The 25473-nt window shown below is 41.3% G+C and overlaps 2 protein-coding genes and 1 non-coding gene across 3 annotated transcripts; 1 reads left to right on the top strand and 2 right to left on the bottom strand.

Moving 5' to 3' along the window:
- Positions 1-3220: 3220 nt before the first annotated feature.
- trnai-uau lies at positions 3221-3314 on the bottom strand. Its single transcript has 2 exons — positions 3277-3314; positions 3221-3256 (listed from the first exon to the last, which is right to left on the bottom strand). It is a non-coding gene; the product is annotated as a tRNA-Ile (tRNA).
- A 6465-nt stretch (positions 3315-9779) lies between these two features.
- LOC124029122 (cilia- and flagella-associated protein 251-like) lies at positions 9780-14683 on the bottom strand. The gene is made up of 2 exons (XM_046340951.1): positions 14014-14683; positions 9780-11738 (listed from the first exon to the last, which is right to left on the bottom strand). The coding sequence occupies exons 1-2, from the start codon at positions 14444-14446 to the stop codon at positions 11698-11700; spliced, it is 474 nt and encodes a 157-aa protein (XP_046196907.1). The 5' UTR covers positions 14447-14683; the 3' UTR covers positions 9780-11697.
- Positions 14684-15529: 846 nt separating this feature from the next.
- Positions 15530-24974, top strand: LOC124029120 (zinc finger protein 501-like). Its single transcript, XM_046340950.1, has 2 exons — positions 15530-16568; positions 23435-24974. Exons 1-2 carry the CDS (start codon positions 16130-16132, stop codon positions 24292-24294), a joined length of 1299 nt encoding a protein of 432 aa, XP_046196906.1. The 5' UTR covers positions 15530-16129; the 3' UTR covers positions 24295-24974.
- The last annotated feature ends 499 nt before the right edge of the window (positions 24975-25473 follow it).

Below are 25473 nucleotides of genomic sequence, written 5' to 3'. Positions count from 1 at the left end.
ACACCTATCTGTCATATTTTTAATCTGAGCCCAGAGGAAAGTCTTTGTCCTCAGGCCTGGAGGGAAGCCACATTAATTTCGCTACCCAAGAGTGGTTAAGGCGGCCTTTACTGGTTCTAACAGCAGAACTATCAGCTTGCTGCCAGCTCTTAGCAAACTGTTGGAAAAATTGTGTTTGACCGAATACAATGCTATTTCTCTGTAAACAAATTAACAACAGACTTTCAGCATGCTTATAGAGAAGGGCACTCAACATGTACTGCACTGACACAAATGACTGATGATTGGTTGAGAACAATAGATAATAAGAAGAATGTGGGAGCTTCACAGTTTGCTTTTTTTTACCAATGACCTGCCACTGGCATTAAACACAGCCTGTGTCCATGTTTGCTGATAACTTTAATACCATATAAGCTCATAATTAATAGTTGCTAATACAAAGATGTCTGCTAGGCGGAGTTCAGCTTATTGCGTTATTGGCAGTTAGTCCCCCAATGACTCTTCCCCTTATTGCTATCATGTAAGACTGGAACATAGTATCAACAGGAACTCTTAGTTCCCTTTATCCATCTGTTACCTAAAATATAGTTTCAACACACAGACATCTGACTTTGTACAGTTGACCTTTTCATGCACTTGCCAGGTGTCCACCACTGATTCTTTATCTCAAGCAAAACATGAATCATTGTACTTTTGTCATCACAGGTGTTCCTGTAATGTACAGATCATCATCAACGTTCTTACAAGTCAAATTACACACATCTCTGACACACACACTTATCCCACCAGACATGCCACCGGGGGTCTTTTCACAGTCCCCAAATCCAGAACAAATTCAAGATAAGCGTACAGTATTATATAGGGCCCTTATTGCATGGAACTTCCTTCCATCTCATGTTGATCAAATAAACAGCAAACCTGGTTTCAAAAACAGATGAAGCAACACCTCGCGGCACAACGCCTCTCCCTATTTGACCTATATAGTTTGTGTGTATGAATTGATATGTAGGTGTCATGATGTTGGCCTGGGGGGGGTTTATGACAGTCATAAATACCTCTTCCCCCCTTTTTCCTCTCCCTACCCTACTGATGTGACATTAGAAAACCCTTTGGTTAACATAGAGATTCTGGGAACATCAGAAGGTGGGGGGAAATTAACTATATTCTGGTAATCCGATCAATTGAACATATGCGGTGGTACTTAATGAATATGATGTCAGTTCGGTTGTTCAGTTCGGTATACACCGATTATACCAAACATTTGGAACACCTTCCTAATATGGAGTTGGACCCTCCCCTTTCTCCCTCGGAACATTCTCAGTTCGTCGGGGCGTGGGACTCTACAAGGTGTCGAAAGCTTTCCACGGGAATGCTGGCCCATGTTGACTCCAATGCTTCCCACAATTGTGTCAAGTTGGCTGGATGTCATTTGGGTGCAGTGGAGGCTCCTCAGAGGAGGAAGGGGAGGCTCCTCAAAGGAGGAAGTTATTTTATTAAAAATAAAAAATTTAAAACATCTCAAAAGTTATCCTTTTTAGATAAAACTATACTAAATATAATCACGTCACCAAATAATTGATTAAAACATACTATTTTGCATCCTCCTCTGGGTACATTGACCACAATACAAAACCTAGGAGGATTATGGTTCTCAAGGCTTCCATAGACTTACACGGTTATTATGACAACTTCCGGAGGACATCCTCCAACCCATCAGAGCTCTTGCAGCATGAACTGACATGATGTCCAACCAATGAAAGGATCAGAGAATGTATCTAGTACTGAAACATACAGCTAGCTAGCACTGCAGTGCATAACATGTGGTGAGGAGTTGACTCAAAGAGAGAAAAAGACAATAGTTGAACAGTTTTGAACAAATTATTTTTATTCCAAAATGAAGGAGAAGCGAGAGAGAGATATTTCTTCATTTATTTTACACTGTCAGTTTCACTTACTTAGCTAGCAAATGCAGCTGTCTAGTTTAGCCTACTCAAACACTTGGCTATAACAAAGGGATGCTATGTTAGCTAGCTGGTTCTGTGTTTGAACTTTTGAAAGAGTATGGCCCCACACCCCCAGTTTAATTGTCCTTATGGTTGCTATCTATGAAGCAGGAATGTCTGGGAGGGTGATTGTGTGTGTGTGTGTGTGTGTGTGTGTGTGTGTGTGTGTGTGTGTGTGTGTGTGTGTGTGTGTGTGTGTGTGTGTGTGTGTGTGTGTGTGTGTGTGTGTGTGTGTGTGTGTGTGTGTGTGTGTGTGTGTGTGTGTGTGTGTGTGTTAGAAACAAGGTCCCTTGGCATTGTGTCCATTTCCAGTTTTCAACAACAATAAAACAGCATCTAAATAATGTTTCTCAGCCCAACACACTGCCTAACACACTACCTAACACACTGCCTAACACACTGCCTAACACACACCTAACACACTGCCTAACACACTGCCTAACACACTGCCTAACACACTGCCTAACACACTGCCTAACACACTGTTGAGTTCCCTCTGCTAGGGGATATTCAATGTACAACAGTAGTATTCTGTAACAAGCAATACGTGTTAAATATTTGTCACAGTCAATCATGACAGCCTCTTTATGAAAGGCCTTTACTTATGGCTAAACAGTTTCTGCCCATCTTATTCATTAATGCTGTGGGCATACCCAGGATTTACATGCCGGATGGATGATCTACCCATGGAGGGAAAACTTACAGAGCTTTGATGGAGCAGGCAAGCGTCTTTGTGATGGTGAATTGGAAACGGATAATGGTCAGGGCTAACCGGGCCCTTTATCTGTAAGAAATAGTTTAAAAAATGTTGAATTATAATGTACTAAATATTTTTAATTAAATAAATGGTTTTAAAAATGTATCTCACCATTTAACGAAAGGGGAAGCTGTCTTTTATAGTCTTTCCTACAATGTTATGTTATAAACATCACTGGTTATTAAAGTTTGTAATGATGTACAACTGTAGGCCTCCAATGTTTTTACATAAAACACTCGTGATGCATGTTTAAATATTAGTCAAATTTGGTAATTCATTCTAACATGTCTTTAAAAAGTTTGTACTAAAAAATGTGGAATTAAATAAAAGGAATTTAGCTGTGCCGCCACTCTGACCTGTTATCTCAATGACATACCTATGTAATGTCCTCCTAAATGGATTTAAAAATGCTCCTATTCTGGACAATAAATAGACAGGCAGAGGGTTCAAGAAAAGTACATGCTCCTGGTGAGGCTCGAACTCACAACCTCGGCATTGCTTCGCTGCATACTGCTGTATAAGTACCACGCGCTAACCGATTGCGCCACAGGAGCCTGATACACTGATTACCAATGTTTGCGTGTGTGGGGGGTAAAAATGTTGAATTATTACATTGCCCAGGCATACGCACTCAGAGCACTTTATCTCTGTAGAAGATCGTTTAAAACCAAGGTTTGCACTATCATGCATACTGTGACGGCCCTGAATTTTTCTGAACCGTCTCAGTGCAGCTCCTTCCAATAGGGCGCTTTCCCTTTAATTCCCAATTAAATAGCCAGCATCAGCTGCGCAAAAGTGGGGTTGTGATGGAAACGTGCATGAGGATGTGTTCAACCCTCAGTTCCGAAGCTTCTCTATTCCGTTTGTTTTGTTGCCTAAGAGAGTTTACCCAGGATCGGATCCACTCTTTGCGTCCCTGGACTACACCTCTCCGTTCTTCGTGGCCTTTCTCCGCTGGAGATCTATTGGCGGATTGGATTGTCTGACTGACCACCACCTTTTTGTATACGGTATTTAATTTGTTTGGATGTGATGTATACTGTGATTTATGTAGTTAGTTGTAGTTGAGGACTTAATTAAGAGTTGATACGCTCTAAAGTTCTGTGGTAAAATAATTGTTATATTGATTGTATGTTTAATACTGGGTTTACGCTGCACGGAATGAACGGACAAACATTGCGGGACAAGTCACTTGAGTTCACTGAACTCCTTTACCGGGCTGGACTCTTTTTAGGCCCGAGGTACAGGACATTTCTGGAGGAACCAGAACTCATTGTGTTATATTATATGTGTGCGTAATCCTTGATGTTGCTAATACAACCCACGCAACAGAATATAATTGTTTTTGAAGTTCTTTTCAATGTTTTAAGGGTTTATGAAAAGTTTATTTCCATCCTGACTTTTACATGAGTCCTTTGTATTGGTGTAGACTTGACGGACCAGATGAGACTCATTCCCACAAAAAACTAAAAGGAGAAACCCATGTTTTCTCTGGTAGGAACAACCTACCTGGCACCCCTATAAATAATAACCTCAAGTCAAAACCGTTACAATACAGCATGTCCAGATATCTGCCCTCCACCTCGGGGTTAAACATTGATACTTCTAATCAGCGCCCGATGCCCCCACCCCGGGTTAAACCCCCGGGTTAAACATTGATATCTCTAATCAGCGCCCGATGCCCCCCCCACCCCGGGGTTAAACATTATCTCTAATCAGCGCCCGATGCCCCCCCCCCGTTGTAGACAAAATGTCTCGACATCCCCTCCTGTTGTTTGAATTCACTGCCTTTGTTCTCTACACCAAATATACAGGATGTTGCATACATGATATCTCCCGGGAAAATGCCACCACGGCCCTGTAAACACATTCTCTAGTTAGGGACACGAACGCGGAGCGAGTCTAGTGGAGCATATACTTTAACACTATGTTAGCACAGCTTTAGCACAGGCCAACAGCCCCGACTATATAGTGGCCAGGACAGATAAAAAAGATAGTCTGGGAATCCCTCCAAACGAATATTTCTGAAGGTTACTGGACATAAGTGATTGGGGAAGCGACTGTTAGACGGGGATTCTCAGAACCTTCGCCCTGTCCGACTGTTAGACGGGGATTCTCAGAACCTTCTCCCTGTGCGACTGTTAGACAGGGATTCTCAGAACCTTCTCCCTGTGCGACTGTTAGACAGGGATTCTCAGAACCTTCGCCCTGTGCGACTGTTAGACAGGGATTCTCAGAACCTTCGCCCTGTGCGACTGTTAGACGGGGATTCTCAGAACCTTCGCCCTGTGCGACTGTTAGACGGGGATTCTTAGAACCTTCGCCCTGTCCGACTGTTAGACGGGGATTCTCAGAACCTTCGCCCTGTCCGACTGTTAGACAGGGATTCTCAGAACCTTCTCCCTGTTCGACTGTTAGCCCTTCACCATCACACGGCGAAAGTCCAAATAACCGCCCCAAGAATATTTAGATAGTTAAAAAACTAAAAGTGTGCATTCTGAGACCTTGGAAGAGCAGATGAAACAGATGCAATGTTTTTGTACTGACGGCCTTCTTAAACACCAGGCTGCAGTCCCAGGACAGGACGGGGAATTTCCTTCCTCACGAACCCTAACTCCAAACACCAGGCAGCAGTTAGGACAGATAAAAACGATCCTCAGGAATCCTTCCCCTTCCTCATGGCCTTACCCTAACTTCCAAACACCAGGCAGCATTGTTGGTTGAAAAGAGATAGTAAACTTACATATCATGCACTATTTTACCAGTGGCTGCATTTATACTGTTATTCATACTAAGATACTATTCATGGACCAAGATATTTTTTGTTGCCTTTGGACATGTTTATTCATTGGTTTTTGAGTCTGTTGATTGGTCGGTCATTGGGTTTATTGGTTTTGAGTCTGTTGATTGGTCGGTCATTGGGTTCATTGGTTTTTGAGTCTGTTGATTGGTCGGTCATTGGGTTCATTGGTTTGAGTCTGTTGATTGGTCGGTCATTGGGTTTATAGGTTTTGAGTCTGTTGATTGGTCGGTCATTGGGTTCATTGGTTTTTGAGTCTGTTGATTGGTCGGTCATTGGGTTTATTGGTTTTGAGTCTGTTGATTGGTCGGTCATTGGGTTCATTGGTTTTTGAGTCTGTTGATTGGTGGCTGCATTTTGAGTCTGTTGATTGGTCGGTCATTGGTTTTGAGTCTGTTGATTGGTCATTGGTTTTGAGTCTGTTGATTGGTCGGTCATTTTTGGTTTTGAGTCTTTGGATTGGTCGTTTATTCATTGGTTTTGAGTCTGTTGATTGGTCAGTCATTGGTTTTTGAGTCTGTTGATTGGTCTGTCATTGGGTTTATTGGTTTTGAGTCTGTTGATTGGTCGGTCATTGGGTTCATTGGTTTTTGAGTCTTTGATTGGTCGATTGGTTTTTGAGTCTGTTGATTGGTCGGTCATTGGTTTTGAGTCTGTTGATTGGTTTTGGTTTTGAGTCTGTTGATTGGTCGGTCATTGGTTTTGAGTCTGTTGATTGGTCGGTCATTGGTTTTGAGTCTGTTGATTGGTCGGTCATTGGTTTTGAGTCTGTTGATTGGTCGGTCATTGGTTTTGAGTCTGTTGATTGGTCGGTCATTGGGTTGATTGGTCATTGGTTTTTGTTTTTGAGTCTGTTGATTGGTCGGTCATTGGTTTTGGTTTTGAGTCTGTTGATTGGTCGGTCATTGGGTTCATTGGTTTTTGAGTCTGTTGATTGGTCGGTCATTGGGTTCATTGGTTTGAGTCTGTTGATTGGTCGGTCATTGGGTCATTGGTTTTTGAGTCTGTTGATTGGTCGGTCATTGGTTTTGAGTTTGTTGATTGGTCATTGGTTTTTGAGTCTGTTGATTGGTCGGTCATTGGGTTTATTGGTTTTGAGTCTGTTGATTGGTCGGTCATTGGGTTCATTGGTTTTTGAGTCTGTTGATTGGTCGGTCATTGGGTTCATTGGTTTTGAGTCTGTTGATTGGTCGGTCATTGGTTTTTGAGTCTGTTGATTGGTCGGTCATTGGGTTCATTGGTTTTTGAGTCTGTTGATTGGTCGGTCATTGGGTTTTGGTTTTGAGTCTGTTGATTGGTCGGTCATTGGTTTTTGAGTCTGTTGATTGGTCGGTCATTGGGTTCATTGGTTTTGAGTCTGTTGATTGGTCGGTCATTGGTTTTGAGTCTGTTGATTGGTCGGTCATTGGGTTCATTGGTTTTTGAGTCTGTTGATTGGTCGGTCATTGGGTTTATTGGTTTTTGAGTCTGTTGATTGGTCGGTCATTGGGTTTATTGGTTTTTGAGTCTGTTGATTGGTCGGTCATTGGTTTTGAGTCTGTTGATTGGTCGGTCATTGGTTTTGAGTCTGTTGATTGGTCGGTCATTGGTTTTGAGTCTGTTGATTGGTCGGTCATTGGTTTTGAGTCTGTTGATTGGTCGGTCATTGGTTTTGAGTCTGTTGATTGGTTTTGAGTCTGTTGATTGGTCGGTCATTGGTTTTGAGTTGTTGATTGGTCATTGGTTTTGAGTCTGTTGATTGGTCGGTCATTGGGTTCATTGGTTTTGAGTCTGTTGATTGGTCGGTCATTGGTTTTGAGTCTGTTGATTGGTCGGTCATTGGGTTCATTGGTTTTTGAGTCTGTTGATTGGTCGGTCATTGGGTTCATTGGTTTTGAGTCTGTTGATTGGTCGGTCATTGGGTTCATTGGTTTTTGAGTCTGTTGATTGGTCGGTCATTGGTTTTGAGTCTGTTGATTGGTCGGTCATTGGTTTTTGAGTCTGTTGATTGGTCGGTCATTGGGTTTATTGGTTTTGAGTCTGTTGATTGGTCGGTCATTGGGTTCATTGGTTTTGAGTCTGTTGATTGGTCGGTCATTGGGTTTTGGTTTTGAGTCTGTTGATTGGTCGGTCATTGGTTTTGAGTCTGTTGATTGGTCGGTCATTGGTTTTGAGTCTGTTGATTGGTCGGTCATTGGTTTTGAGTCTGTTGATTGGTCGGTCATTGGTTTTGAGTCTGTTGATTGGTCGGTCATTGGTTTTGAGTCTGTTGATTGGTCGGTCATTGGTTTTGAGTCTGTTGATTGGTCGGTCATTGGGTTCATTGGTTTTTGAGTCTGTTGATTGGTCGGTCATTGGTTTTGAGTCTGTTGATTGGTCGGTCATTGGTTTTGAGTCTGTTGATTGGTCGGTCATTGGTTTTGAGTCTGTTGATTGGTCGGTCATTGGTTTTGAGTCTGTTGATTGGTCGGTCATTGGGTTCATTGGTTTTGAGTCTGTTGATTGGTCGGTCATTGGTTTTGAGTCTGTTGATTGGTCGGTCATTGGTTTTGAGTCTGTTGATTGGTCGGTCATTGGGTTCATTGGTTTTTGAGTCTGTTGATTGGTCGGTCATTGGTTTTGAGTCTGTTGATTGGTCGGTCATTGGTTTTGAGTCTGTTGATTGTCTTGGTTTTGATCTGTTGATTGGTCGGTCATTGGGTTCATTGGTTTTGAGTCTGTTGATTGGTCGGTCATTGGGTTCATTGGTTTTTGAGTCTGTTGATTGGTCGGTCATTGGTTTTGAGTCTGTTGATTGGTCGGTCATTGGTTTTTGAGTCTGTTGATTGGTCGGTCATTGGGTTCATTGGTTTTGAGTCTGTTGATTGGTCGGTCATTGGTTTTGTTTGTTGATTGGTTTTGGTTTTGAGTCTGTTGATTGGTCGGTCATTGGGTTTATTGGTTTTTGAGTCTGTTGATTGGTCGGTCATTGGGTTCATTGGTTTTGAGTCTGTTGATTGGTCGGTCATTGGGTTCATTGGTTTTGAGTCTGTTGATTGGTCGGTCATTGGTTTTTGGTTTTTGAGTCTGTTGATTGGTCGGTCATTGGTTTTTGAGTCTGTTGATTGGTCTGATTGGGTTTATTGGTTTTGAGTCTGTTGATTGGTCGGTCATTGGTTTTGAGTCTGTTGATTGGTCGGTCATTGGGTTCATTGGTTTTTGAGTCTGTTGATTGGTCGGTCATTGGTTTTGAGTCTGTTGATTGGTCGGTCATTGGTTTTGAGTCTGTTGATTGGTCGGTCATTGGTTTTGAGTCTGTTGATTGGTCGGTCATTGGTTTTGAGTCTGTTGATTGGTCGGTCATTGGTTTTGAGTCTGTTGATTGGTCGGTCATTGGTTTTTGAGTCTGTTGATTGGTCGGTCATTGGTTTTTGAGTCTGTTGATTGGTCGGTCATTGGTTTTTGAGTCTGTTGATTGGTCGGTCATTGGGTTTATTTGTTGTACGATATGTTCAAACCGAGCATTATTTATGAAGCACATTTCAGACACAGATGCAACGCAGTGCGCTTCACAGGGAAAACTAATAAATTATATGAAAATAAAAACGGAAATATTTACACCACAACAAACATAAGAGGATTAAAAAACTGAAAGACTAATGATCTAAGGAAGTGACGTTGATTAAAATAGTACGGACTGGGTGTAATATCCAATAGAAAAAATATAAGCTTGTTTTACAACATCGTTTGTAAACAACATAATTGTACCAACATTTTTTCAGTTGGTAGCATAAATATTTATGATTACAACATTTTACATGAATTGTAAATATGCTGAAATATCAAAACAGAATGTACACTCCTTCGCTTCGCAATAATTCACTTCATGGTGAGGCGTAATATTTGTTCCCGGCACCCCAGTGCGCATGTGCATTTCCTATTAGGTGAAGTAACGTAACACTGCCGTAATGCATTACTGCTTAGTAACAGCACAGTAACTACTATAAACAGATGTAGATCCCAGATACTACAGCATGGAATAATAAAACATGTATCTGTTGTCAGGCTGAATGTTTGAAATATGAGGTGATTTGAGTCATGCTTCTTCAGTAGTAGGAATTAAGACAATTAGCACTTGGATGTAGTCAAGAAATACTGGAGTGATGTAGATTTGTTTATAAAATGTATTATAGACCAATTTATTATACTATCCCGAAACCGAAGGTAGATTGGACAAAACCAAATGTACATTGGACTTGTTTTCAAAGTCATGTTGCTAGATGGGATAGTCTTGTTTTCAAAGTCATTTTGCTAGATGGGATAGTCTTGTTTTCAAAGTCATTTTGCTAGATGGGATAGTCTTGTTTTCAAAGTCATTTTGCTAGATGGGATAGTCTTGTTTTCAAAGTCATTTTGCTAGATGGGATAGCCCCAATGTCAAAACAGTTTTAACGTGTCCATATCAATCACCAATATGCAGAAACAGTTTGAGATGTATTGAAAACCTAAACATAAAATGTGCACAAACATCTGCCACAATATTACTTGTATCCTTTTTAAACAAGCTCCTTATAAACTGCACAAGCACCAGAAACACTGTTGTTTTGACAAATATCAATAAATCACTGAGACTGGCCTTGGACAGATCCCTGTAGAGACTGCCACAATAATCATATTACTTGTATCTTTTTAAACAAGCTCCTGAAATAAATTAGAACATAATATTTTGCTGCCTGTGCCATGTCCCATAGCAGTCTCTTCCTGCTACAATGCAGAGGCAAACTGAACAACTGGTGCAGATGAAGGGGGACTTCATGTGACAAAGAACACAACGACGCCTCCATGCTCCGTCCCTACTTACACAACTAAACAAAACACCTGAAAATGGGAGATATCTTTTGCCTCACTGGTTAGAGGACAACCTGCAGAAGACAGTCAGCTACATTTTGGAGGGATGCGTTTCAATTATATGTCTCCAAAAATAAACTAACAGCTCAAACACCACACGGAATCTGGGAATAATGTGTACATCACTGGTTAGAGGACAACTTGTAGACAACAGCTAGCTACATTTTGAAGTGATGCATTTGAATTCAAGTGGGTTGCCACCGAGGTAAGTGTAACGCAACACGTTTTTGGTTAAATAATAATCTTTCAATACAGAGCCTGGATTTTTCCCCTGATGAGGCTCATATCCACATGACACTTCAATCAACAGAACATCGTTAAAATACTCCTACTACAATGTTAAAACATTCTACATTGTGACATCATTAAAATACTCCTACTACAATGTTAAAACATTCTACATTGTGACATCATTAAAATACTCCTACTACAATGTTAAAACATTCTACATTGTGACATCATTAAAATACTCCTACTACAATGTTAAAACATTCTACATTGTAACATTATTTCATTGATATCATGAAACAACTCCTTCATGTATTTTCTGGTGTTTAATCAGAGATCTTTTATCAGAGTATCTCATGTCACACTGACTACAGCTATGAGGTTTCTCTCCTGTGTGTGTCCGCTGGTGCATAGTCAGACTGCTAGATGTAACAAAACTCTTCCCACATTGATCACAGCTATAAGGCTTCTCTCCGGTGTGTGTTCTCTGGTGTGATTTTAAATGTTTTGATGAAACAAAACTCTTTCCACAGTCCGAGCAGTGGTAAGGTTTTTGTCCTGTGTGGATTCTCTGATGTATTTTAAGATCTGCTAAAAAGATGAATCTCTGCCCACAGTCAGAGCAGCAGTGAGGTTTCTCTCCAGTGTGTATTCTCAGGTGTATAGTCAGGTTGCCTGAGTGAGAGAAATTCTTCCCACATTGATTACAGCTATAAGGCTTCTCTCCTGTGTGTGTTCTCTGGTGTGATGTTAAATTTCCTGAGATAACAAAACTCTTTCCACAGTGAGAGCAGTGGTAAGGTTTCTCACCAATGTGTATTCTCTGGTGTATGGTCAGACAGCTAGATGTAACAAAACTCTTCCCACATTGCTCACAGCTATTAGGTTTCTCTCATGTGTGGATTCTCAGATGTCTTTTAAGGTCAGCTGAAGAGGGGAATCTCTTCCCACAGTCAGAGCAGCGGTGAGGTTTCTTCCCTGTGTGTCTCCGCTGGTGTTTGAGGTGTTCTGATGTGGAGAGACTCTTCTCTGTCTCTTCAGCATCATGCTGTTGTTGAGGCTCCCCGATAGTCACATCCTTCTCCTGTGTGAACGACAAAGTCAGACAGATGGTTAAAGGCCCACAACAGCAGAAGTCCACTATAGAAATACCCATTTACCTAGAAACCTGGTTAAACTATCATTATGACATCATGGATGAATTCTAGAATATACTATATATCCTAGAAACCTGGTTAAACTATCATTATGACATCATGGATGAATTCTAGAATATACTATATATCCTAGAAACCTGGTTAAACTGTCATTATGACATCATGGATGAATTCTAGAATATACTATATATCCTAGAAACCTGGTTAAACTATCATTATGACATCATGGATGAATTCTATTTTCAGCTAAAAGGTGATGCCCAGGATGTTGAACAACAATTGATGTCTGTTTAAATGTTTAAATGATTTTACAAACTTCATTGACTATTGTCTTAAGACAGTCAAGCGATCAAAAATAGCCATATTTGTCGCAGCTGGCCGTGACCGGGAGGTCCATGGGGCGATGCACAATTGGCCTAGCGTCGTCCGGGTTAGGGAGGGTTTGGCCGGTAGGGATATCCTTGTCTCATCGCGCATCAGCGACTCCTGTGGCGGGCCGGGCGAAGTGCACGCTAACCAAGGTTGCCAGGTGCACGGTGTTTCCCCAGGATGTGCCCTATGTTAAGAAGCAGTGCGGATTAGTTGGGTTGTGTATCGGAGGACGCATGACTTTCAACATTCGTCTCTCCCGAGCCCGTACGGGAGTTGTAGCGATGAGACAAGATAGTAGCTACTAACAATTGGATACAACGAAATTGGGGTAAAATTCACAAAAAAAAGTTGAACACAGGTTGAAAATATCCTGATGAAAATAAATATCCTATAAATCACATTGGCTGCACATGCTAATGAGGAAACCACTAATTATGGATGGAGTATATCTGCTAATGAGGAAACCACTAGTTATGGATGGAGTATATCTGCTAATGAGGAAACCACTAGTTATGGATGTGATGGTGGTAATGAGGAAACCACTAGTTATGGATGGAGTATATCTGCTTGAGGAAATGAGTAGTTATGGATGTATATCTGTAATGAGGTGGATGTGACCTTCGTGGGATAATTGGTGAGTAATGGTGGTTGACCTTTGTGGGATAATTGGTGAGTAATGGTGGTTGACCTTTGTGGGATAATTGGTGAGTAATGGTGGTTGACCTTTGTGGGATAATTGGTGAGTAATGGTGGTTGACCTTTATGGAGGGATAATTGGTGAGTGATGGTGGTTGACCTTGTGGTTATATGTATTATTGAGTAATATTATATTGATATATTGACCTTTGGGATAATGGTGGTTGACCTTTGTGGGATTGGTGAGTAATGGTGGTTGACCTTCGGGATAATTGGATGGTGGTTGGGGATGAGTGATGGTGGTTGACCTTCGTGGGATAATTGACGTGTTGCGTAGCCAATATGTAATGTAGAATGATGAAACAGGTTTGGTTGTCTTCTAGAGTGTCTGGGAGAACAGGCACAGGAACCAAACTTGACCCGGGTTAAACAACGTTTTGCCGATTTAGATTTCATAAATTGTTTTGTTGCAAGTTGAAAGAGTCTGGAATTAATGCAAAACACTGGATATAAAAACAAAAGTACGCTACATTTTTATCTCTGGGATGCAGCAACTGTCCAGACTTTGGGACAGTTTTTCCTGTAGAAGTTCAATAACAAAGATGTCACTCTGCCCCCCCCCCAAAAGCCACAATCAAATCAACCAACCACTCTGCAGCTCAAACAATAAAGCGTCATTCCGCCACTTCATAAACGTTTATGATGTAACAATGATGTGATGATGTGATTCCACATTCCACCGCTGTTTAGGTAATGAGATGATGATGGATGTGGCTGGAGAAATGTAACTACTCTAAAATTATCATCCACGATATATTAACATTCTAGTTTTAACCACGTTTTGAAGCTACACAGTGTTGGTTTACATTTACATCGTTTCAACCAATCTGCAGTTCAACCAATAACAAAGCTGTAATTCCACCACTGTGTTGGTTTCCATCCACCACAAACCCTTGACGTGCCTTATCCATATAAACTGGTTACCAAGGTAATTAGAACAGTAAAAAGTTGTCGTGGTATACGGTCTGATATACCATGGCTGTCAGCCAATCAGCATTCAGGGCGGGAACCACACAGTTTATAATCTTCAAAAATCAATGGCTATAAATAAATAATTTAAAAGCATTTCCCTTTTAAAACCACACACCAGTTCAACTGCAGAGTTTATGCCTCTGTTTTTAAGACAGTACTTACTAGTGTTTTTCAGGCCCCGGTTTCCCAAAAGCATTTCACGGCTAACTCCATCTGTAGAACCATGTCTAGACGCCTTAAGATAACTTTGGGAAACGGGGCCCAGATATCCAGTTTCCTCATCCTCTTTCACTCCATAAACTGCATCCTCTCTCTCTTCCTCCTCTTCTTTTACTGTAACATCCTCTTCCTCTTTCACTCTGAACGAGTCTTCCTCCTCTTCTTTTACTGTAACATCCTCTTCCTCTTTCACTCTGAACGAGTCTTCCTCTTCTTTCACTGTAATGTCTTTCTCTTCTTCTTTCACTATAACAGCTTCACCCTCTACTTCTATTTTTACTGTAACAGCTTCTTCTTCCTCTTTCACGAGACCTTCTTTCTCCGTCCAGCAGACCTCCTCTTCTTCATCAGGAGGAGAGCAGCTCAGTGAACTCATGGTCAGAGATGTTAGCTAGCTAGCCTAATGCTAACTTAACCAGCCCGCTAGCTGAGTAATAACAACAACACTGCAAATATGACATTAAAGTGGATAACTAACTAGACGACAGAAGTGTGTTTAAAAAAAACTGTGTGTAATATACACGAAAACGTCTAAAGCGGTTTATTGGTTCGTTTATTTTGTCTATCAAGCTACCGAGGTGTCTGACTAACTGTTGCTGCTGATGAAAGAAGAGTTCCGTCCACTACATTATACGTCACACCAGCAGCATCGCCTTAAATTCCCAGACCGCCATCTGCTGACTGGAGTGGGTAACGCAGTTGAGTAAAATGTATATTTTATCTTCAGATACCAAGTTAAAGTGTAGGAAGCATGAGTTTTAACTCACCAGTGTAACAATACAGTGTGGTTAAAGACTTAGTAAGCTAATTGTAATCACGATATGGTTACCTATAAGAACAAACAGCATTATACGTCACATCAGCAGCATGGCCTTAAAGTCCCACAATGCTTTTTGCTGACTGGAGTAAAACGCAGTTGAGTAAAATATATATTATAGCGTGACGTGTAATCTAGTAGACAGGACGCTTCTTCTTCAACAACAGCTAGTCAGCCACCTCGGTAGCATTGCAACTGACATTATACGGTCAAGACTGGAGTTAAGTCCTGAATTAGGTCTTAATTGTTTAACATGTTACTCATTAAGCAGACGCAGATCGACTTACATTAGCGTGTGCATAAATTTTCGTACTGGTCCCGCGCGGGTATCAAACCAACAACCCTGGCGTTGTGTGCGCCATGCTTTACCAACTGAGCTACACGAAACTATTATCACCTCATGTATCCTCGTGTATTCGTAACGTACATATTCACATGTAGCTACAGCATTAAACTACTCTAACAGTATATATTAATAATGTACATATGCACATGTAGTTACAGGTCTGCATTAAACTATTCTAACAGTATATATTCCTAATGTACATATTCATATGTAGCTATAGGTCTGCATTCATAATGTACATATTCACATGTAGCTATAGGTCTGCATTAAACTATTCTACCAGTATATATTAACATGTAGCTATAGGTCTGCATTCATAATGTACATATTCCCATGTAGCTATAGGTCTGCATTCATAATGTACATATTCACATGTAGCTATAGGTCTGCATTCATAATGTACATATTCACATGTAGCTATAGGTCTGCATTAAACTATTCTAACAGTATATATTCATAATATACATATTCACATGTAGCTATAGGTCTACATTAAACTATTCTAACAGTATATATTCATAATGTACATATTCACATGTAGCTACAGGTCTGCATAGACGAATGTATTGGCTGTAAAGAAGTCAGACAAAACATATTTGCTCATCTTTAAATTAATAAACAATGTAGTGAATATTTTTCTAAACTGCGTTACCCATTCCAGTCAGCTGACGGCGATATGCGACCTTCAGATGGTGACGTCATATCTAGTGGACCAAACGACACCGGAAGCTGTTTCACCAACACGGATACTGACTCATTCAACCACCTCTTTAGCCTGGTAGCCAAAATACAAACGAAAACATTAAAGCTCTTTAGATCATTTTTGTGAATATTGATCTCGGTGTTTTTTCAATTCTCTTTATTATCTATTTAACTTAAAGTAATTTGCTTGTTAAATGTACAAATGTGTTAATTATACTGAGTCGAGCACTAAGCTTATCGTTAATGCTACTAGCCCGACCATGAACTCACTGAACGACCCTCCTGTTAAAGAAGAGGTCTGCTGGACGGAGAAAGAAGCTCTGGGGCTGAACATTGTCATGAAAGAAGAGAAGGATGTTACAGTAAATGGAGAGGAAGAAGCTTTCAGAATTAAAGAGGAGGCCATCAGTATCACATTGAAAGAAGAGGATGATGTTATAGTGAAAGAAGAGACAGAACATTTTAGAGTGAAAGATGAAGAGGGGATAGAGGCTGTCACAGTGGAAGAAGAGGAAGTAGAAGTTTTCAGAATGAAAAGGGAGGAAGAGGAGGCTGTCACCTTGAAAGAAGAAGAGGAGGATGTTTTGGGAGATGACGGAAAGGAAGAGGAGACTGAAGATCTGAGTAACACCAGTGAGTACTGTCTTAAAAACACGGCCAGAAACTCTGCAGTTGTTGAACTAATGTGTGGTTTTAGAGCCAAAGGGACATTACACTGAAATGTGCTCCTCACCAGAACCCCAAATATAAGCTTGTAAACAATGAAAATGTAAACAAACACTGTATTTGACTCAAAACGGTTTTAAAACCATAATTTGCAACCATAACCTGTCTATGAATTAGAGATGTTCCATTTGTTCAAACCCTCAGCTACTCTCCCCTATCTGTTTATTAGGACAGTGGAGATATAAAACGTTTAAGTACCAATAAGGAGTATGGTATTTATGGCTGTACCTTTCTCACTCATTATTATTCATGATTCTTTGATGATTATCCCTAATCATGTTAGCATCCATATTAATATACAAGTGTTCAGAAACATATTCTATTCTTGTGTGACTCGTATGATACGATAAATGATTTACTGTTCATTTCTATTGGGTACAACATCATCTGAAACACAACCAAAATAAACTGCAAATGTGATCACTTTACTGCACTTTACTGCACTTTACTGGACACTAAATAATACGGGCCATACACTTTTCTTCCTCCCTTAATACTGACCTCGAACCTTCCCCTCTTCATCAAATGTATCCAACAAGTTTGCACAAGCTTTGATGTAGTCATTGTGATGTAGTCATTGTGATGTAGTCATTGTGATGTAGTCATTGTGATGTCGTCATTGTGTTCTAGGAATATGGGATCAAATACTTTAATACACATATAAGTGAATTTTGTCCAAATACTTATGAGGCATTCAAATGTAGGGACTAGATATTTTATTTCTAAATGGTAAAACTGATATGTGTGAATATACCCTCAACTAAAAGGTGACATTCTGTTCCTTTGTCTCATATGAAACATTTGATCTCCAATCTAAAATAGTGGAGTATAGATTCACATAAAACTGTTATCTTCCCTGTCTAGATAAATATGTAGTGGAACACAGAGCCACAGTAAACTGTTATCTTCCCTGTCTAGATAAATACGTAGTGGAGTATAGAGCCACATTAAACTGTTATCTTCCCTGTCTAGATAAATACGTAGTGGAGTATAGAGCCACATTAAACTGTTATCTTCCCTGTCTAGATAAATACGTAGTGGAGTATAGAGCCACATTAAACTGTTATCTTCCCTGTCTAGATAAATACGTAGTGGAGTATAGAGCCACATTAAACTGTTATCTTCCCTGTCTAGATAAATACGTAGTGGAGTATAGAGCCACATTAAACTTATCTTCCCTGTCTAGATAAATACGTAGTGGAGTATAGAGCCACATTAAACTGTTATCTTCCCTGTCTAGATAAATACGTAGTGGAGTATAGAGCCACATTAAACTGTTATCTTCCCTGTCTAGATAAATACGTAGTGGAGTATAGAGCCACATTAAACTGTTATCTTCCCTGTCCAGATAAATACGTAGTGGAGTATAGAGCCACATTAAACTGTTATCTTCCCTGTCTAGATAAATACGTAGTGGAGTATAGAGCCACATTAAACTGTTATCTTCCCTGTCCAGATAAATACGTAGTGGAGTATAGAGCCACATTAAACTGTTATCTTCCCTGTCCAGATAAATACGTAGTGGAGTATAGAGCCACATTAAACTGTTATCTTCCCTGTCCAGATAAATACGTAGTGGAGTATAGAGCCACATTAAACTGTTATCTTCCCAATAATACCACAGGAAGGACAACCTGATCAATAATACCACAGGAATGACAACCTGATCAATAATACCACAGGAAGGACAACCTGATCAATAATACCACAGGAAGGACAACCTGATCAATAATACCACAGGAATGACAACCTGATCAATAATACCACAGGAATGACAACCTGATCAATAATACCACAGGAAGGACAACCTGATCAATAATACCACAGGAAGGACAACCTGATCAATAATACCACAGGAAGGACAACCTGATCAATAATACCACAGGAAGGACAACCTGATCAATAATACCACAGGAAGGACAACCTGATCAATAATACCACAGGAAGGAAGGACAACCTGATCAATAATACCACAGGAAGGACAACCTGATCAATAATACCACAGGAAGGACAACCTGATCAATAATACCACAGGAATGACAACCTGATCAATAATACCACAGGAATGACAACCTGATCAATAATACCACAGGAATGACAACCTGATCAATAATACCACAGGAATGACAACCTGATCAATAATACAACAGGAATGATCAATAATACCACAGGAATGATCAATAATACTACAGGAATGATCAACCTGATCAATAATACCACAGGAATGATCAATAATACCACAGGAATGATCAATAATACCACAGGAATGATCAATAATACCACAGGAATGATCAACCTGATCAATAATACCACAGGAAGGACAACCTGATCAATAATACCACAGGAATGACAACCTGATCAATAATACCACAGGAATGACAACCTGATCAATAATACCACAGGAATGACAACCTGATCAATAATACCACAGGAATGACAACCTGATCAATAATACCACAGGAATGACAACCTGATCAATAATACCACAGGAAGGACAACCTGATCAATAATACCACAGGAAGGACAACCTGATCAATAATACCACAGGAATGACAACCTGATCAATAATACCACAGGAATGACAACCTGATCAATAATACCACAGGAATGACAACCTGATCAATAATACCACAGGAATGACAACCTGATCAATAATACCACAGGAATGACAACCTGATCAATAATACCACAGGAATGACAACCTGATCAATAATACCACAGGAATGATAACCTGATCAATAATACCACAGGAATGACAACCTGATCAATAATACCACAGGAATGGACAACCTGATCAATAATACCACAGGAATGGACAACCTGATCAATAATACCACAGGAATGGACAACCTGATCAATAATACCACAGGAATGGACAACCTGATCAATAATACCAATCAGGAATGATAACCTGAAAATACCACAGGAAGTTACAACCTGATCAATAATACCACAGGAATGACAACCTGATCAATAATACCACAGGAAGGACAACCTGATCAATAATACCACAGGAATGACAACTGATCAATAATACCACAGGAAGGACAACCTGATCTACATGAATGCAGCTTCCACTTCATTAAAGCCGTTACCCAATCACAGGGATGGATAATTCTGGAAAGAGGAGGGCAGATTACTGGTAGGAGTTACCCAATCACAGGGATGGATAATTCTGGAAAGAGGAGGGCAGATTACTGGTAGGAGTTACCCAATCACAGGGATGGATAATTCTGGAAAGAGGAGGGCAGATTACTGGTAGGAGTTACCCAATCACAGGGATGGATAATTCTGGAAAGAGGAGGGCAGATTACTGGTAGGAGTTACCCAATCACAGGGATGGATAATTCTGGAAAGAGGAGGGCAGATTACTGGTAGGAGTTACCCAATCACAGGGATGGATAATTCTGGAAAGAGGAGGGCAGATTACTGGTAGGAGTTACCCAATCACAGGGATGGATAATTCTGGAAAGAGGAGGGCAGATTACTGGTAGGAGTTACCCAATCACAGGGATGGATAATTCTGGAAAGGAGGAGGGCAGATTACTGGTAGGAGTTACCCAATCACAGGGATGGATAATTCTGGAAAGAGGAGGGCAGATTACTGGTAGGAGTTACCCAATCACAGGGATGGATAATTCTGGAAAGAGGAGGGCAGATTACTGGTAGGAGTTAGTGGATACCCAATCACAGGGATGGATAATTCTGGAAAGAGGAGGGCAGATTACTGGTAGGAGTTACCCAATCACAGGGATGGATAATTCTGGAAAGAGGAGGGCAGATTACTGGTAGGAGTTACCCAATCACAGGGATGGATAATTCTGGAAAGAGGAGGGCAGATTACTGGTAGGAGTTACCCAATCACAGGGATGGATAATTCTGGAAAGAGGAGGGCAGATTACTGGTAGGAGTTACCCAATCACAGGGATGGATAATTCTGGAAAGAGGAGGGCAGATTACTGGTAGGAGTTACCCAATCACAGGGATGGATAATTCTGGAAAGAGGAGGGCAGATTACTGGTAGGAGTTACCCAATCACAGGGATGGATAATTCTGGAAAGAGGAGGGCAGATTACTGGTAGGAGTTACCCAATCACAGGGATGGATAATTCTGGAAAGAGGAGGGCAGATTACTGGTAGGAGTTCGCAGGATGGATAATTCAGGGATGGATAATTCTGGAAAGAGGAGGGCAGATTACTGGTAGGAGTTACCCAATCACAGGGATGGATAATTCTGGAAAGAGGAGGGCAGATTACTGGTAGGAGTTACCCAATCACAGGGATGGATAATTCTGGAAAGAGGAGGGCAGATTACTGGTAGGAGTTACCCAATCACAGGGATGGATAATTCTGGAAAGAGGAGGGCAGATTACTGGTAGGAGTTACCCAATCACAGGGATGGATAATTCTGGAAAGAGGAGGGCAGATTACTGGTAGGAGTTACCCAATCACAGGGATGGATAATTCTGGAAAGAGGAGGGCAGATTACTGGTAGGAGTTACCCAATCACAGGGATGGATAATTCTGGAAAGAGGAGGGCAGATTACTGGTAATCACAGGGATGGATAATAAAGAGGAGGGCAGATGGATAATTCTGGAAAGAGGAGGGCAGATTACTGGTAGGAGTTACCCAATCACAGGGATGGATAATTCTGGAAAGAGGAGGGCAGATTACTGGTAGGAGTTACCCAATCACAGGGATGGATAATTCTGGAAAGAGGAGGGCAGATTACTGGTAGGAGTTACCCAATCACAGGGATGGATAATTCTGGAAAGAGGAGGGCAGATTACTGGTAGGAGTTACCCAATCACAGGGATGGATAATTCTGGAAAGAGGAGGGCAGATTACTGGTAGGAGTTACCCAATCACAGGGATGGATAATTCTGGAAAGAGGAGGGCAGATTACTGGTAGGAGTTACCCAATCACAGGGATGGATAATTCTGGAAAGAGGAGGGCAGATTACTGGTAGGAGTTACCCAATCACAGGGATGGATAATTCTGGAAAGAGGAGGGCAGATTACTGGTAGGAGTTACCCAATCACAGGGATGGATAATTCTGGAAAGAGGAGGGCAGATTACTGGTAGGAGTTACCCAATCACAGGGATGGATAATTCTGGAAAGAGGAGGGCAGATTACTGGTAGGAGTTACCCAATCACAGGGATGGATAATTCTGGAAAGGGATGGAGGAAAGAGGGCAGATTACTGGTAGGAGTTACCCAATCACAGGGATGGATAATTCTGGAAAGAGGAGAGGGTAGGGCAATCATGGATAATTCTGGAAAGAGGAGGGCAGATTAGGAGTTACCCAATCACAGGGATGGATAATTCTGGAAAGAGGAGGGCAGATTACTGGTAGGAGTTACCCAATCACAGGGATGGATAATTCTGGAAAGAGGAGGGCAGATTACTGGTAGGAGTTACAATCACAGGGATGGATAATTCTGGAAAGAGGAGGGCAGATTACTGGTAGGAGTTACCCAATCACAGGGATGGATAATTCTGGAAAGAGGAGGGCAGATTACTGGTAGGAGTTACCCAATCACAGGGATGGATAATTCTGGAAAGAGGGCAGATTACTGGTAGGAGTTACCCAATCACAGGGATGGATAATTCTGGAAAGAGGAGGGCAGATTACTGGTAGGAGTTACCCAATCACAGGGATGGATAATTCTGGAAAGAGGAGGGCAGATTACTGGTAGGAGTTACCCAATCACAAGGATAAAATTCAAATGAATTACGTAAAAATCATACAATGTGATTTTCTGGATTTTTGTTTTAGATTCCGTCTCACAGTTGAAGTGTACCTATGATACAAAATTACAGACCCCTAGTAATTATAATGTATTATATACAACACTTTTCATTACAAAGACAATCTCAAACTGCCAAAACTAACAAAATACATGTAGAGATCTGGCTGGTCTTGGTGATGGTCTTCCACAGATTCAGATGATAAGGTGTTGTTCAGTCAGACAGTTCAGAAAGGCTGGGCAGTAGTTTAAAAGGAGGGGGCAGCGATGTCACAGAGGGGGCAGCGATGTCACAGAGGGGGCAGCGATGTCACAGAGGGGGCAGCGATGTCACAGAGGGGGCAGCGATGTCACAGAGGGGGCAGCGATGTCACAGAGGGGGCAGCGATGTCACAGAGGGGGCAGCGATGTCACAGAGGGGGCAGCGATGTCACAGAGGGGGCAGCGATGTCACAGAGGGGGCAGCGATGTCACAGGGGGAGCAGCGATGTCACAGAGGGAGCAGCGATGTCACAGTGGGGGCAGCGATGTCACAGTGGGGGCAGCGATGTCACAGTGGGGGCAGCGATGTCACAGTGGGGGCAGCGATGTCACAGGAGGAAGCAGAGATGTCACAGAGGGGGCAGAGATGTCACAGAGGGGGCAGAGATGTCACAGAGGGGGCAGAGATGTCACAGAGGGGGCAGCGATGTCACAGAGGGGAGCAGCGATGTCACAGAGGGGTCAGCGATGTCACAGAGGGGAGCAGAGATGTCACAGAGGGGGCAGCGATGTCACAGAGGGGGCAGCGATGTCACAGAGGGGGCAGCGATGTCACAGAGGGGGCAGCGATGTCACAGAGGGGGCAGCGATGTCACAGAGGGGGCAGCGATGTCACAGAGGAAGCAGCATCAGTCAGTTTCTCAGACCGGAGCTCTTCACCAGGCTCCTCCTCTAACATGGAGCCAGTTTTATCATGTAGAAGTTTTATTCAGGTCTCTATTAAGTATTTAACTAAATCATCTGTTTGTCTTTGACAGGAGAGAGACCAGACTCTCACTCTGACAGCAGAAAGAGTCCTTCAGGGGAACCAGACCCAGAGACGCCCAAACCAGGGAGACAACACCACTGCTCCCACTGTGAAAAGAGATTTTCCCAATCAGGGGACCTAAAACGGCATGAGAGGATACACACAGGGGAAAAGCCTTTCCAATGTTCCCAGTGTGGAAAGTGTTTTAACCGCTTAAGCAACCTGAAGGCGCATGAGAGGATACACACACATTATTTCCAATGTTCCCAGTGTGGGAAGCGTTTTGCCTGCTTAAGCAGGCTGAAGAGGCATGAGAGGACACACACAGGGGGGAATCCTTTCCAATGTTCCCAGTGTGGGAAGCATTTTACCCACTTAAGGAGCCTGACTACGCATGAGAGGACACACACAGGGGAAAATCCTTTCCAATGTTCCCAGTGTGGAAAGCATTTTACCCGCTTAAAGAGCCTGATGACGCATGAGAGGACACACACAGGGGAAAAGCCTTTCCAATGTTCCCAGTGTGGGAAGTGTTTTACCCGCTTAAGGAGCCTGGAGGAGCATGAGAGGATACACACAGGGGAAAATCCCTACCAATGCTCCCTGTGTGGAAAGCGTTTTACCCGCTTAAGGAGCCTGGAGGAGCATGAGAGGACACACACAGGGGAAAAGCCTTTCCAATGTTCCCAGTGTGGAAAGCATTTTACCCGCTTAAGTAGCCTGAAGAAGCATGAAAAGATACACACAGGGGAAAAGCCCTACCAATGCTCCCTGTGTGGAAAGAGTTTTACCAACTTAAGACATCTGAATAAGCATACATCTACCAGTGCTCTTATTGTGGAAAGACATTTTCCCAGTCAGAGGACCTGAAATCACATGAGAGAATAGAGAGGCTGTGTTCTGACTCGTGTTTTTGTCCTGAGAATTGAGGTTTTTGTTTTTGCCAAATGAAATCCTATTATTTATATGAAATCATTAACAAAATAGACCTACTTTTGTTTAAATGTTTATCTGGAGACCTGAGCCCTGATCTAAAATCAGATGAAACACAATTTGGAGTTTTGTTTTGATTATAGACTTTAATGGATACAACTGTAAACCCTCTGTTGTTCATTATAATTTGGGGATATTATTATATAGATTAATGGAGTTTTGGATTTCTTGATTCTAATGTTGATCCTCTTGAATGTGATGTGATCTGGCTGTATTACACGATTTAGATATTGCACCATGCAAATTATTGAATAAATTAATAGAATGAGCATTTCTTGATTTTGAACTTTGAAACCTCTTGAAATTTAGTAATTTTGTTCATTTGTTTACTAGACACGTCAAGATAAAGGACAATGACAATGTGGTGGTGTTTTTTATAACAACATGGATAAGTTGTTGACATGAAAAACGTGAATGTTCCCATCCACTATGTAGATGCAGTATAGAGCTAATTGTTGACATGAAAAACATTAATGTTCCCATCCACTATGTAGATGCAGTATAGAGTTGTTTATTTTGATATTATCTGTTGACTGAATAAATCAGAGCTAGTTGTTTATTTGACTGAATTTGCATTGAATACAGATGTGAAGTTTATTTTAAATCCTCACTTATCGATCAACAAAAACTTGTCTTTCTAAGTCTCAATATAATATTAAACTTTTGAAAGAATTTTTAAAAATTAATTAAACAATTCCTGTACCCACTCCAGTCAGCAGATGGCGATGTGCGTCTTTCAGGCGATGCTTCTAACGTGACATAATCTAGAGGACGAGACGCTTTTTCTTTAAAAAAAAGTGTTTTTTAGTCTTAATTTAAGGTTAGAGTTCGACTGGTTAACTGACATGATGAAAACGATGTGCATCCATGGGGCAGAAGTCGGTTGTTGTGATTCTGGACGGACAGATAGATTCTGGACGGACAGGAGATGATGAGATGAACAATGACAAGAAGCTGCAATGTGGGGAATCGTAGGTTGCTCCTTTAAATTAGTTTAATCTTCTTCTTGATACGTGTCTCGTTTTGAGGTGTTTTGACTGACGGCACATCTATGGT

Source organism: Oncorhynchus gorbuscha, unplaced genomic scaffold, assembly GCF_021184085.1.
Source record: "Oncorhynchus gorbuscha isolate QuinsamMale2020 ecotype Even-year unplaced genomic scaffold, OgorEven_v1.0 Un_scaffold_5585, whole genome shotgun sequence".
Classification (NCBI taxonomy): Eukaryota; Metazoa; Chordata; class Actinopteri; order Salmoniformes; family Salmonidae; genus Oncorhynchus; species Oncorhynchus gorbuscha.
The sequence above is the reverse complement of the archived record's forward strand: the minus strand, read 5'-3'. Positions and strand labels throughout refer to the sequence as shown.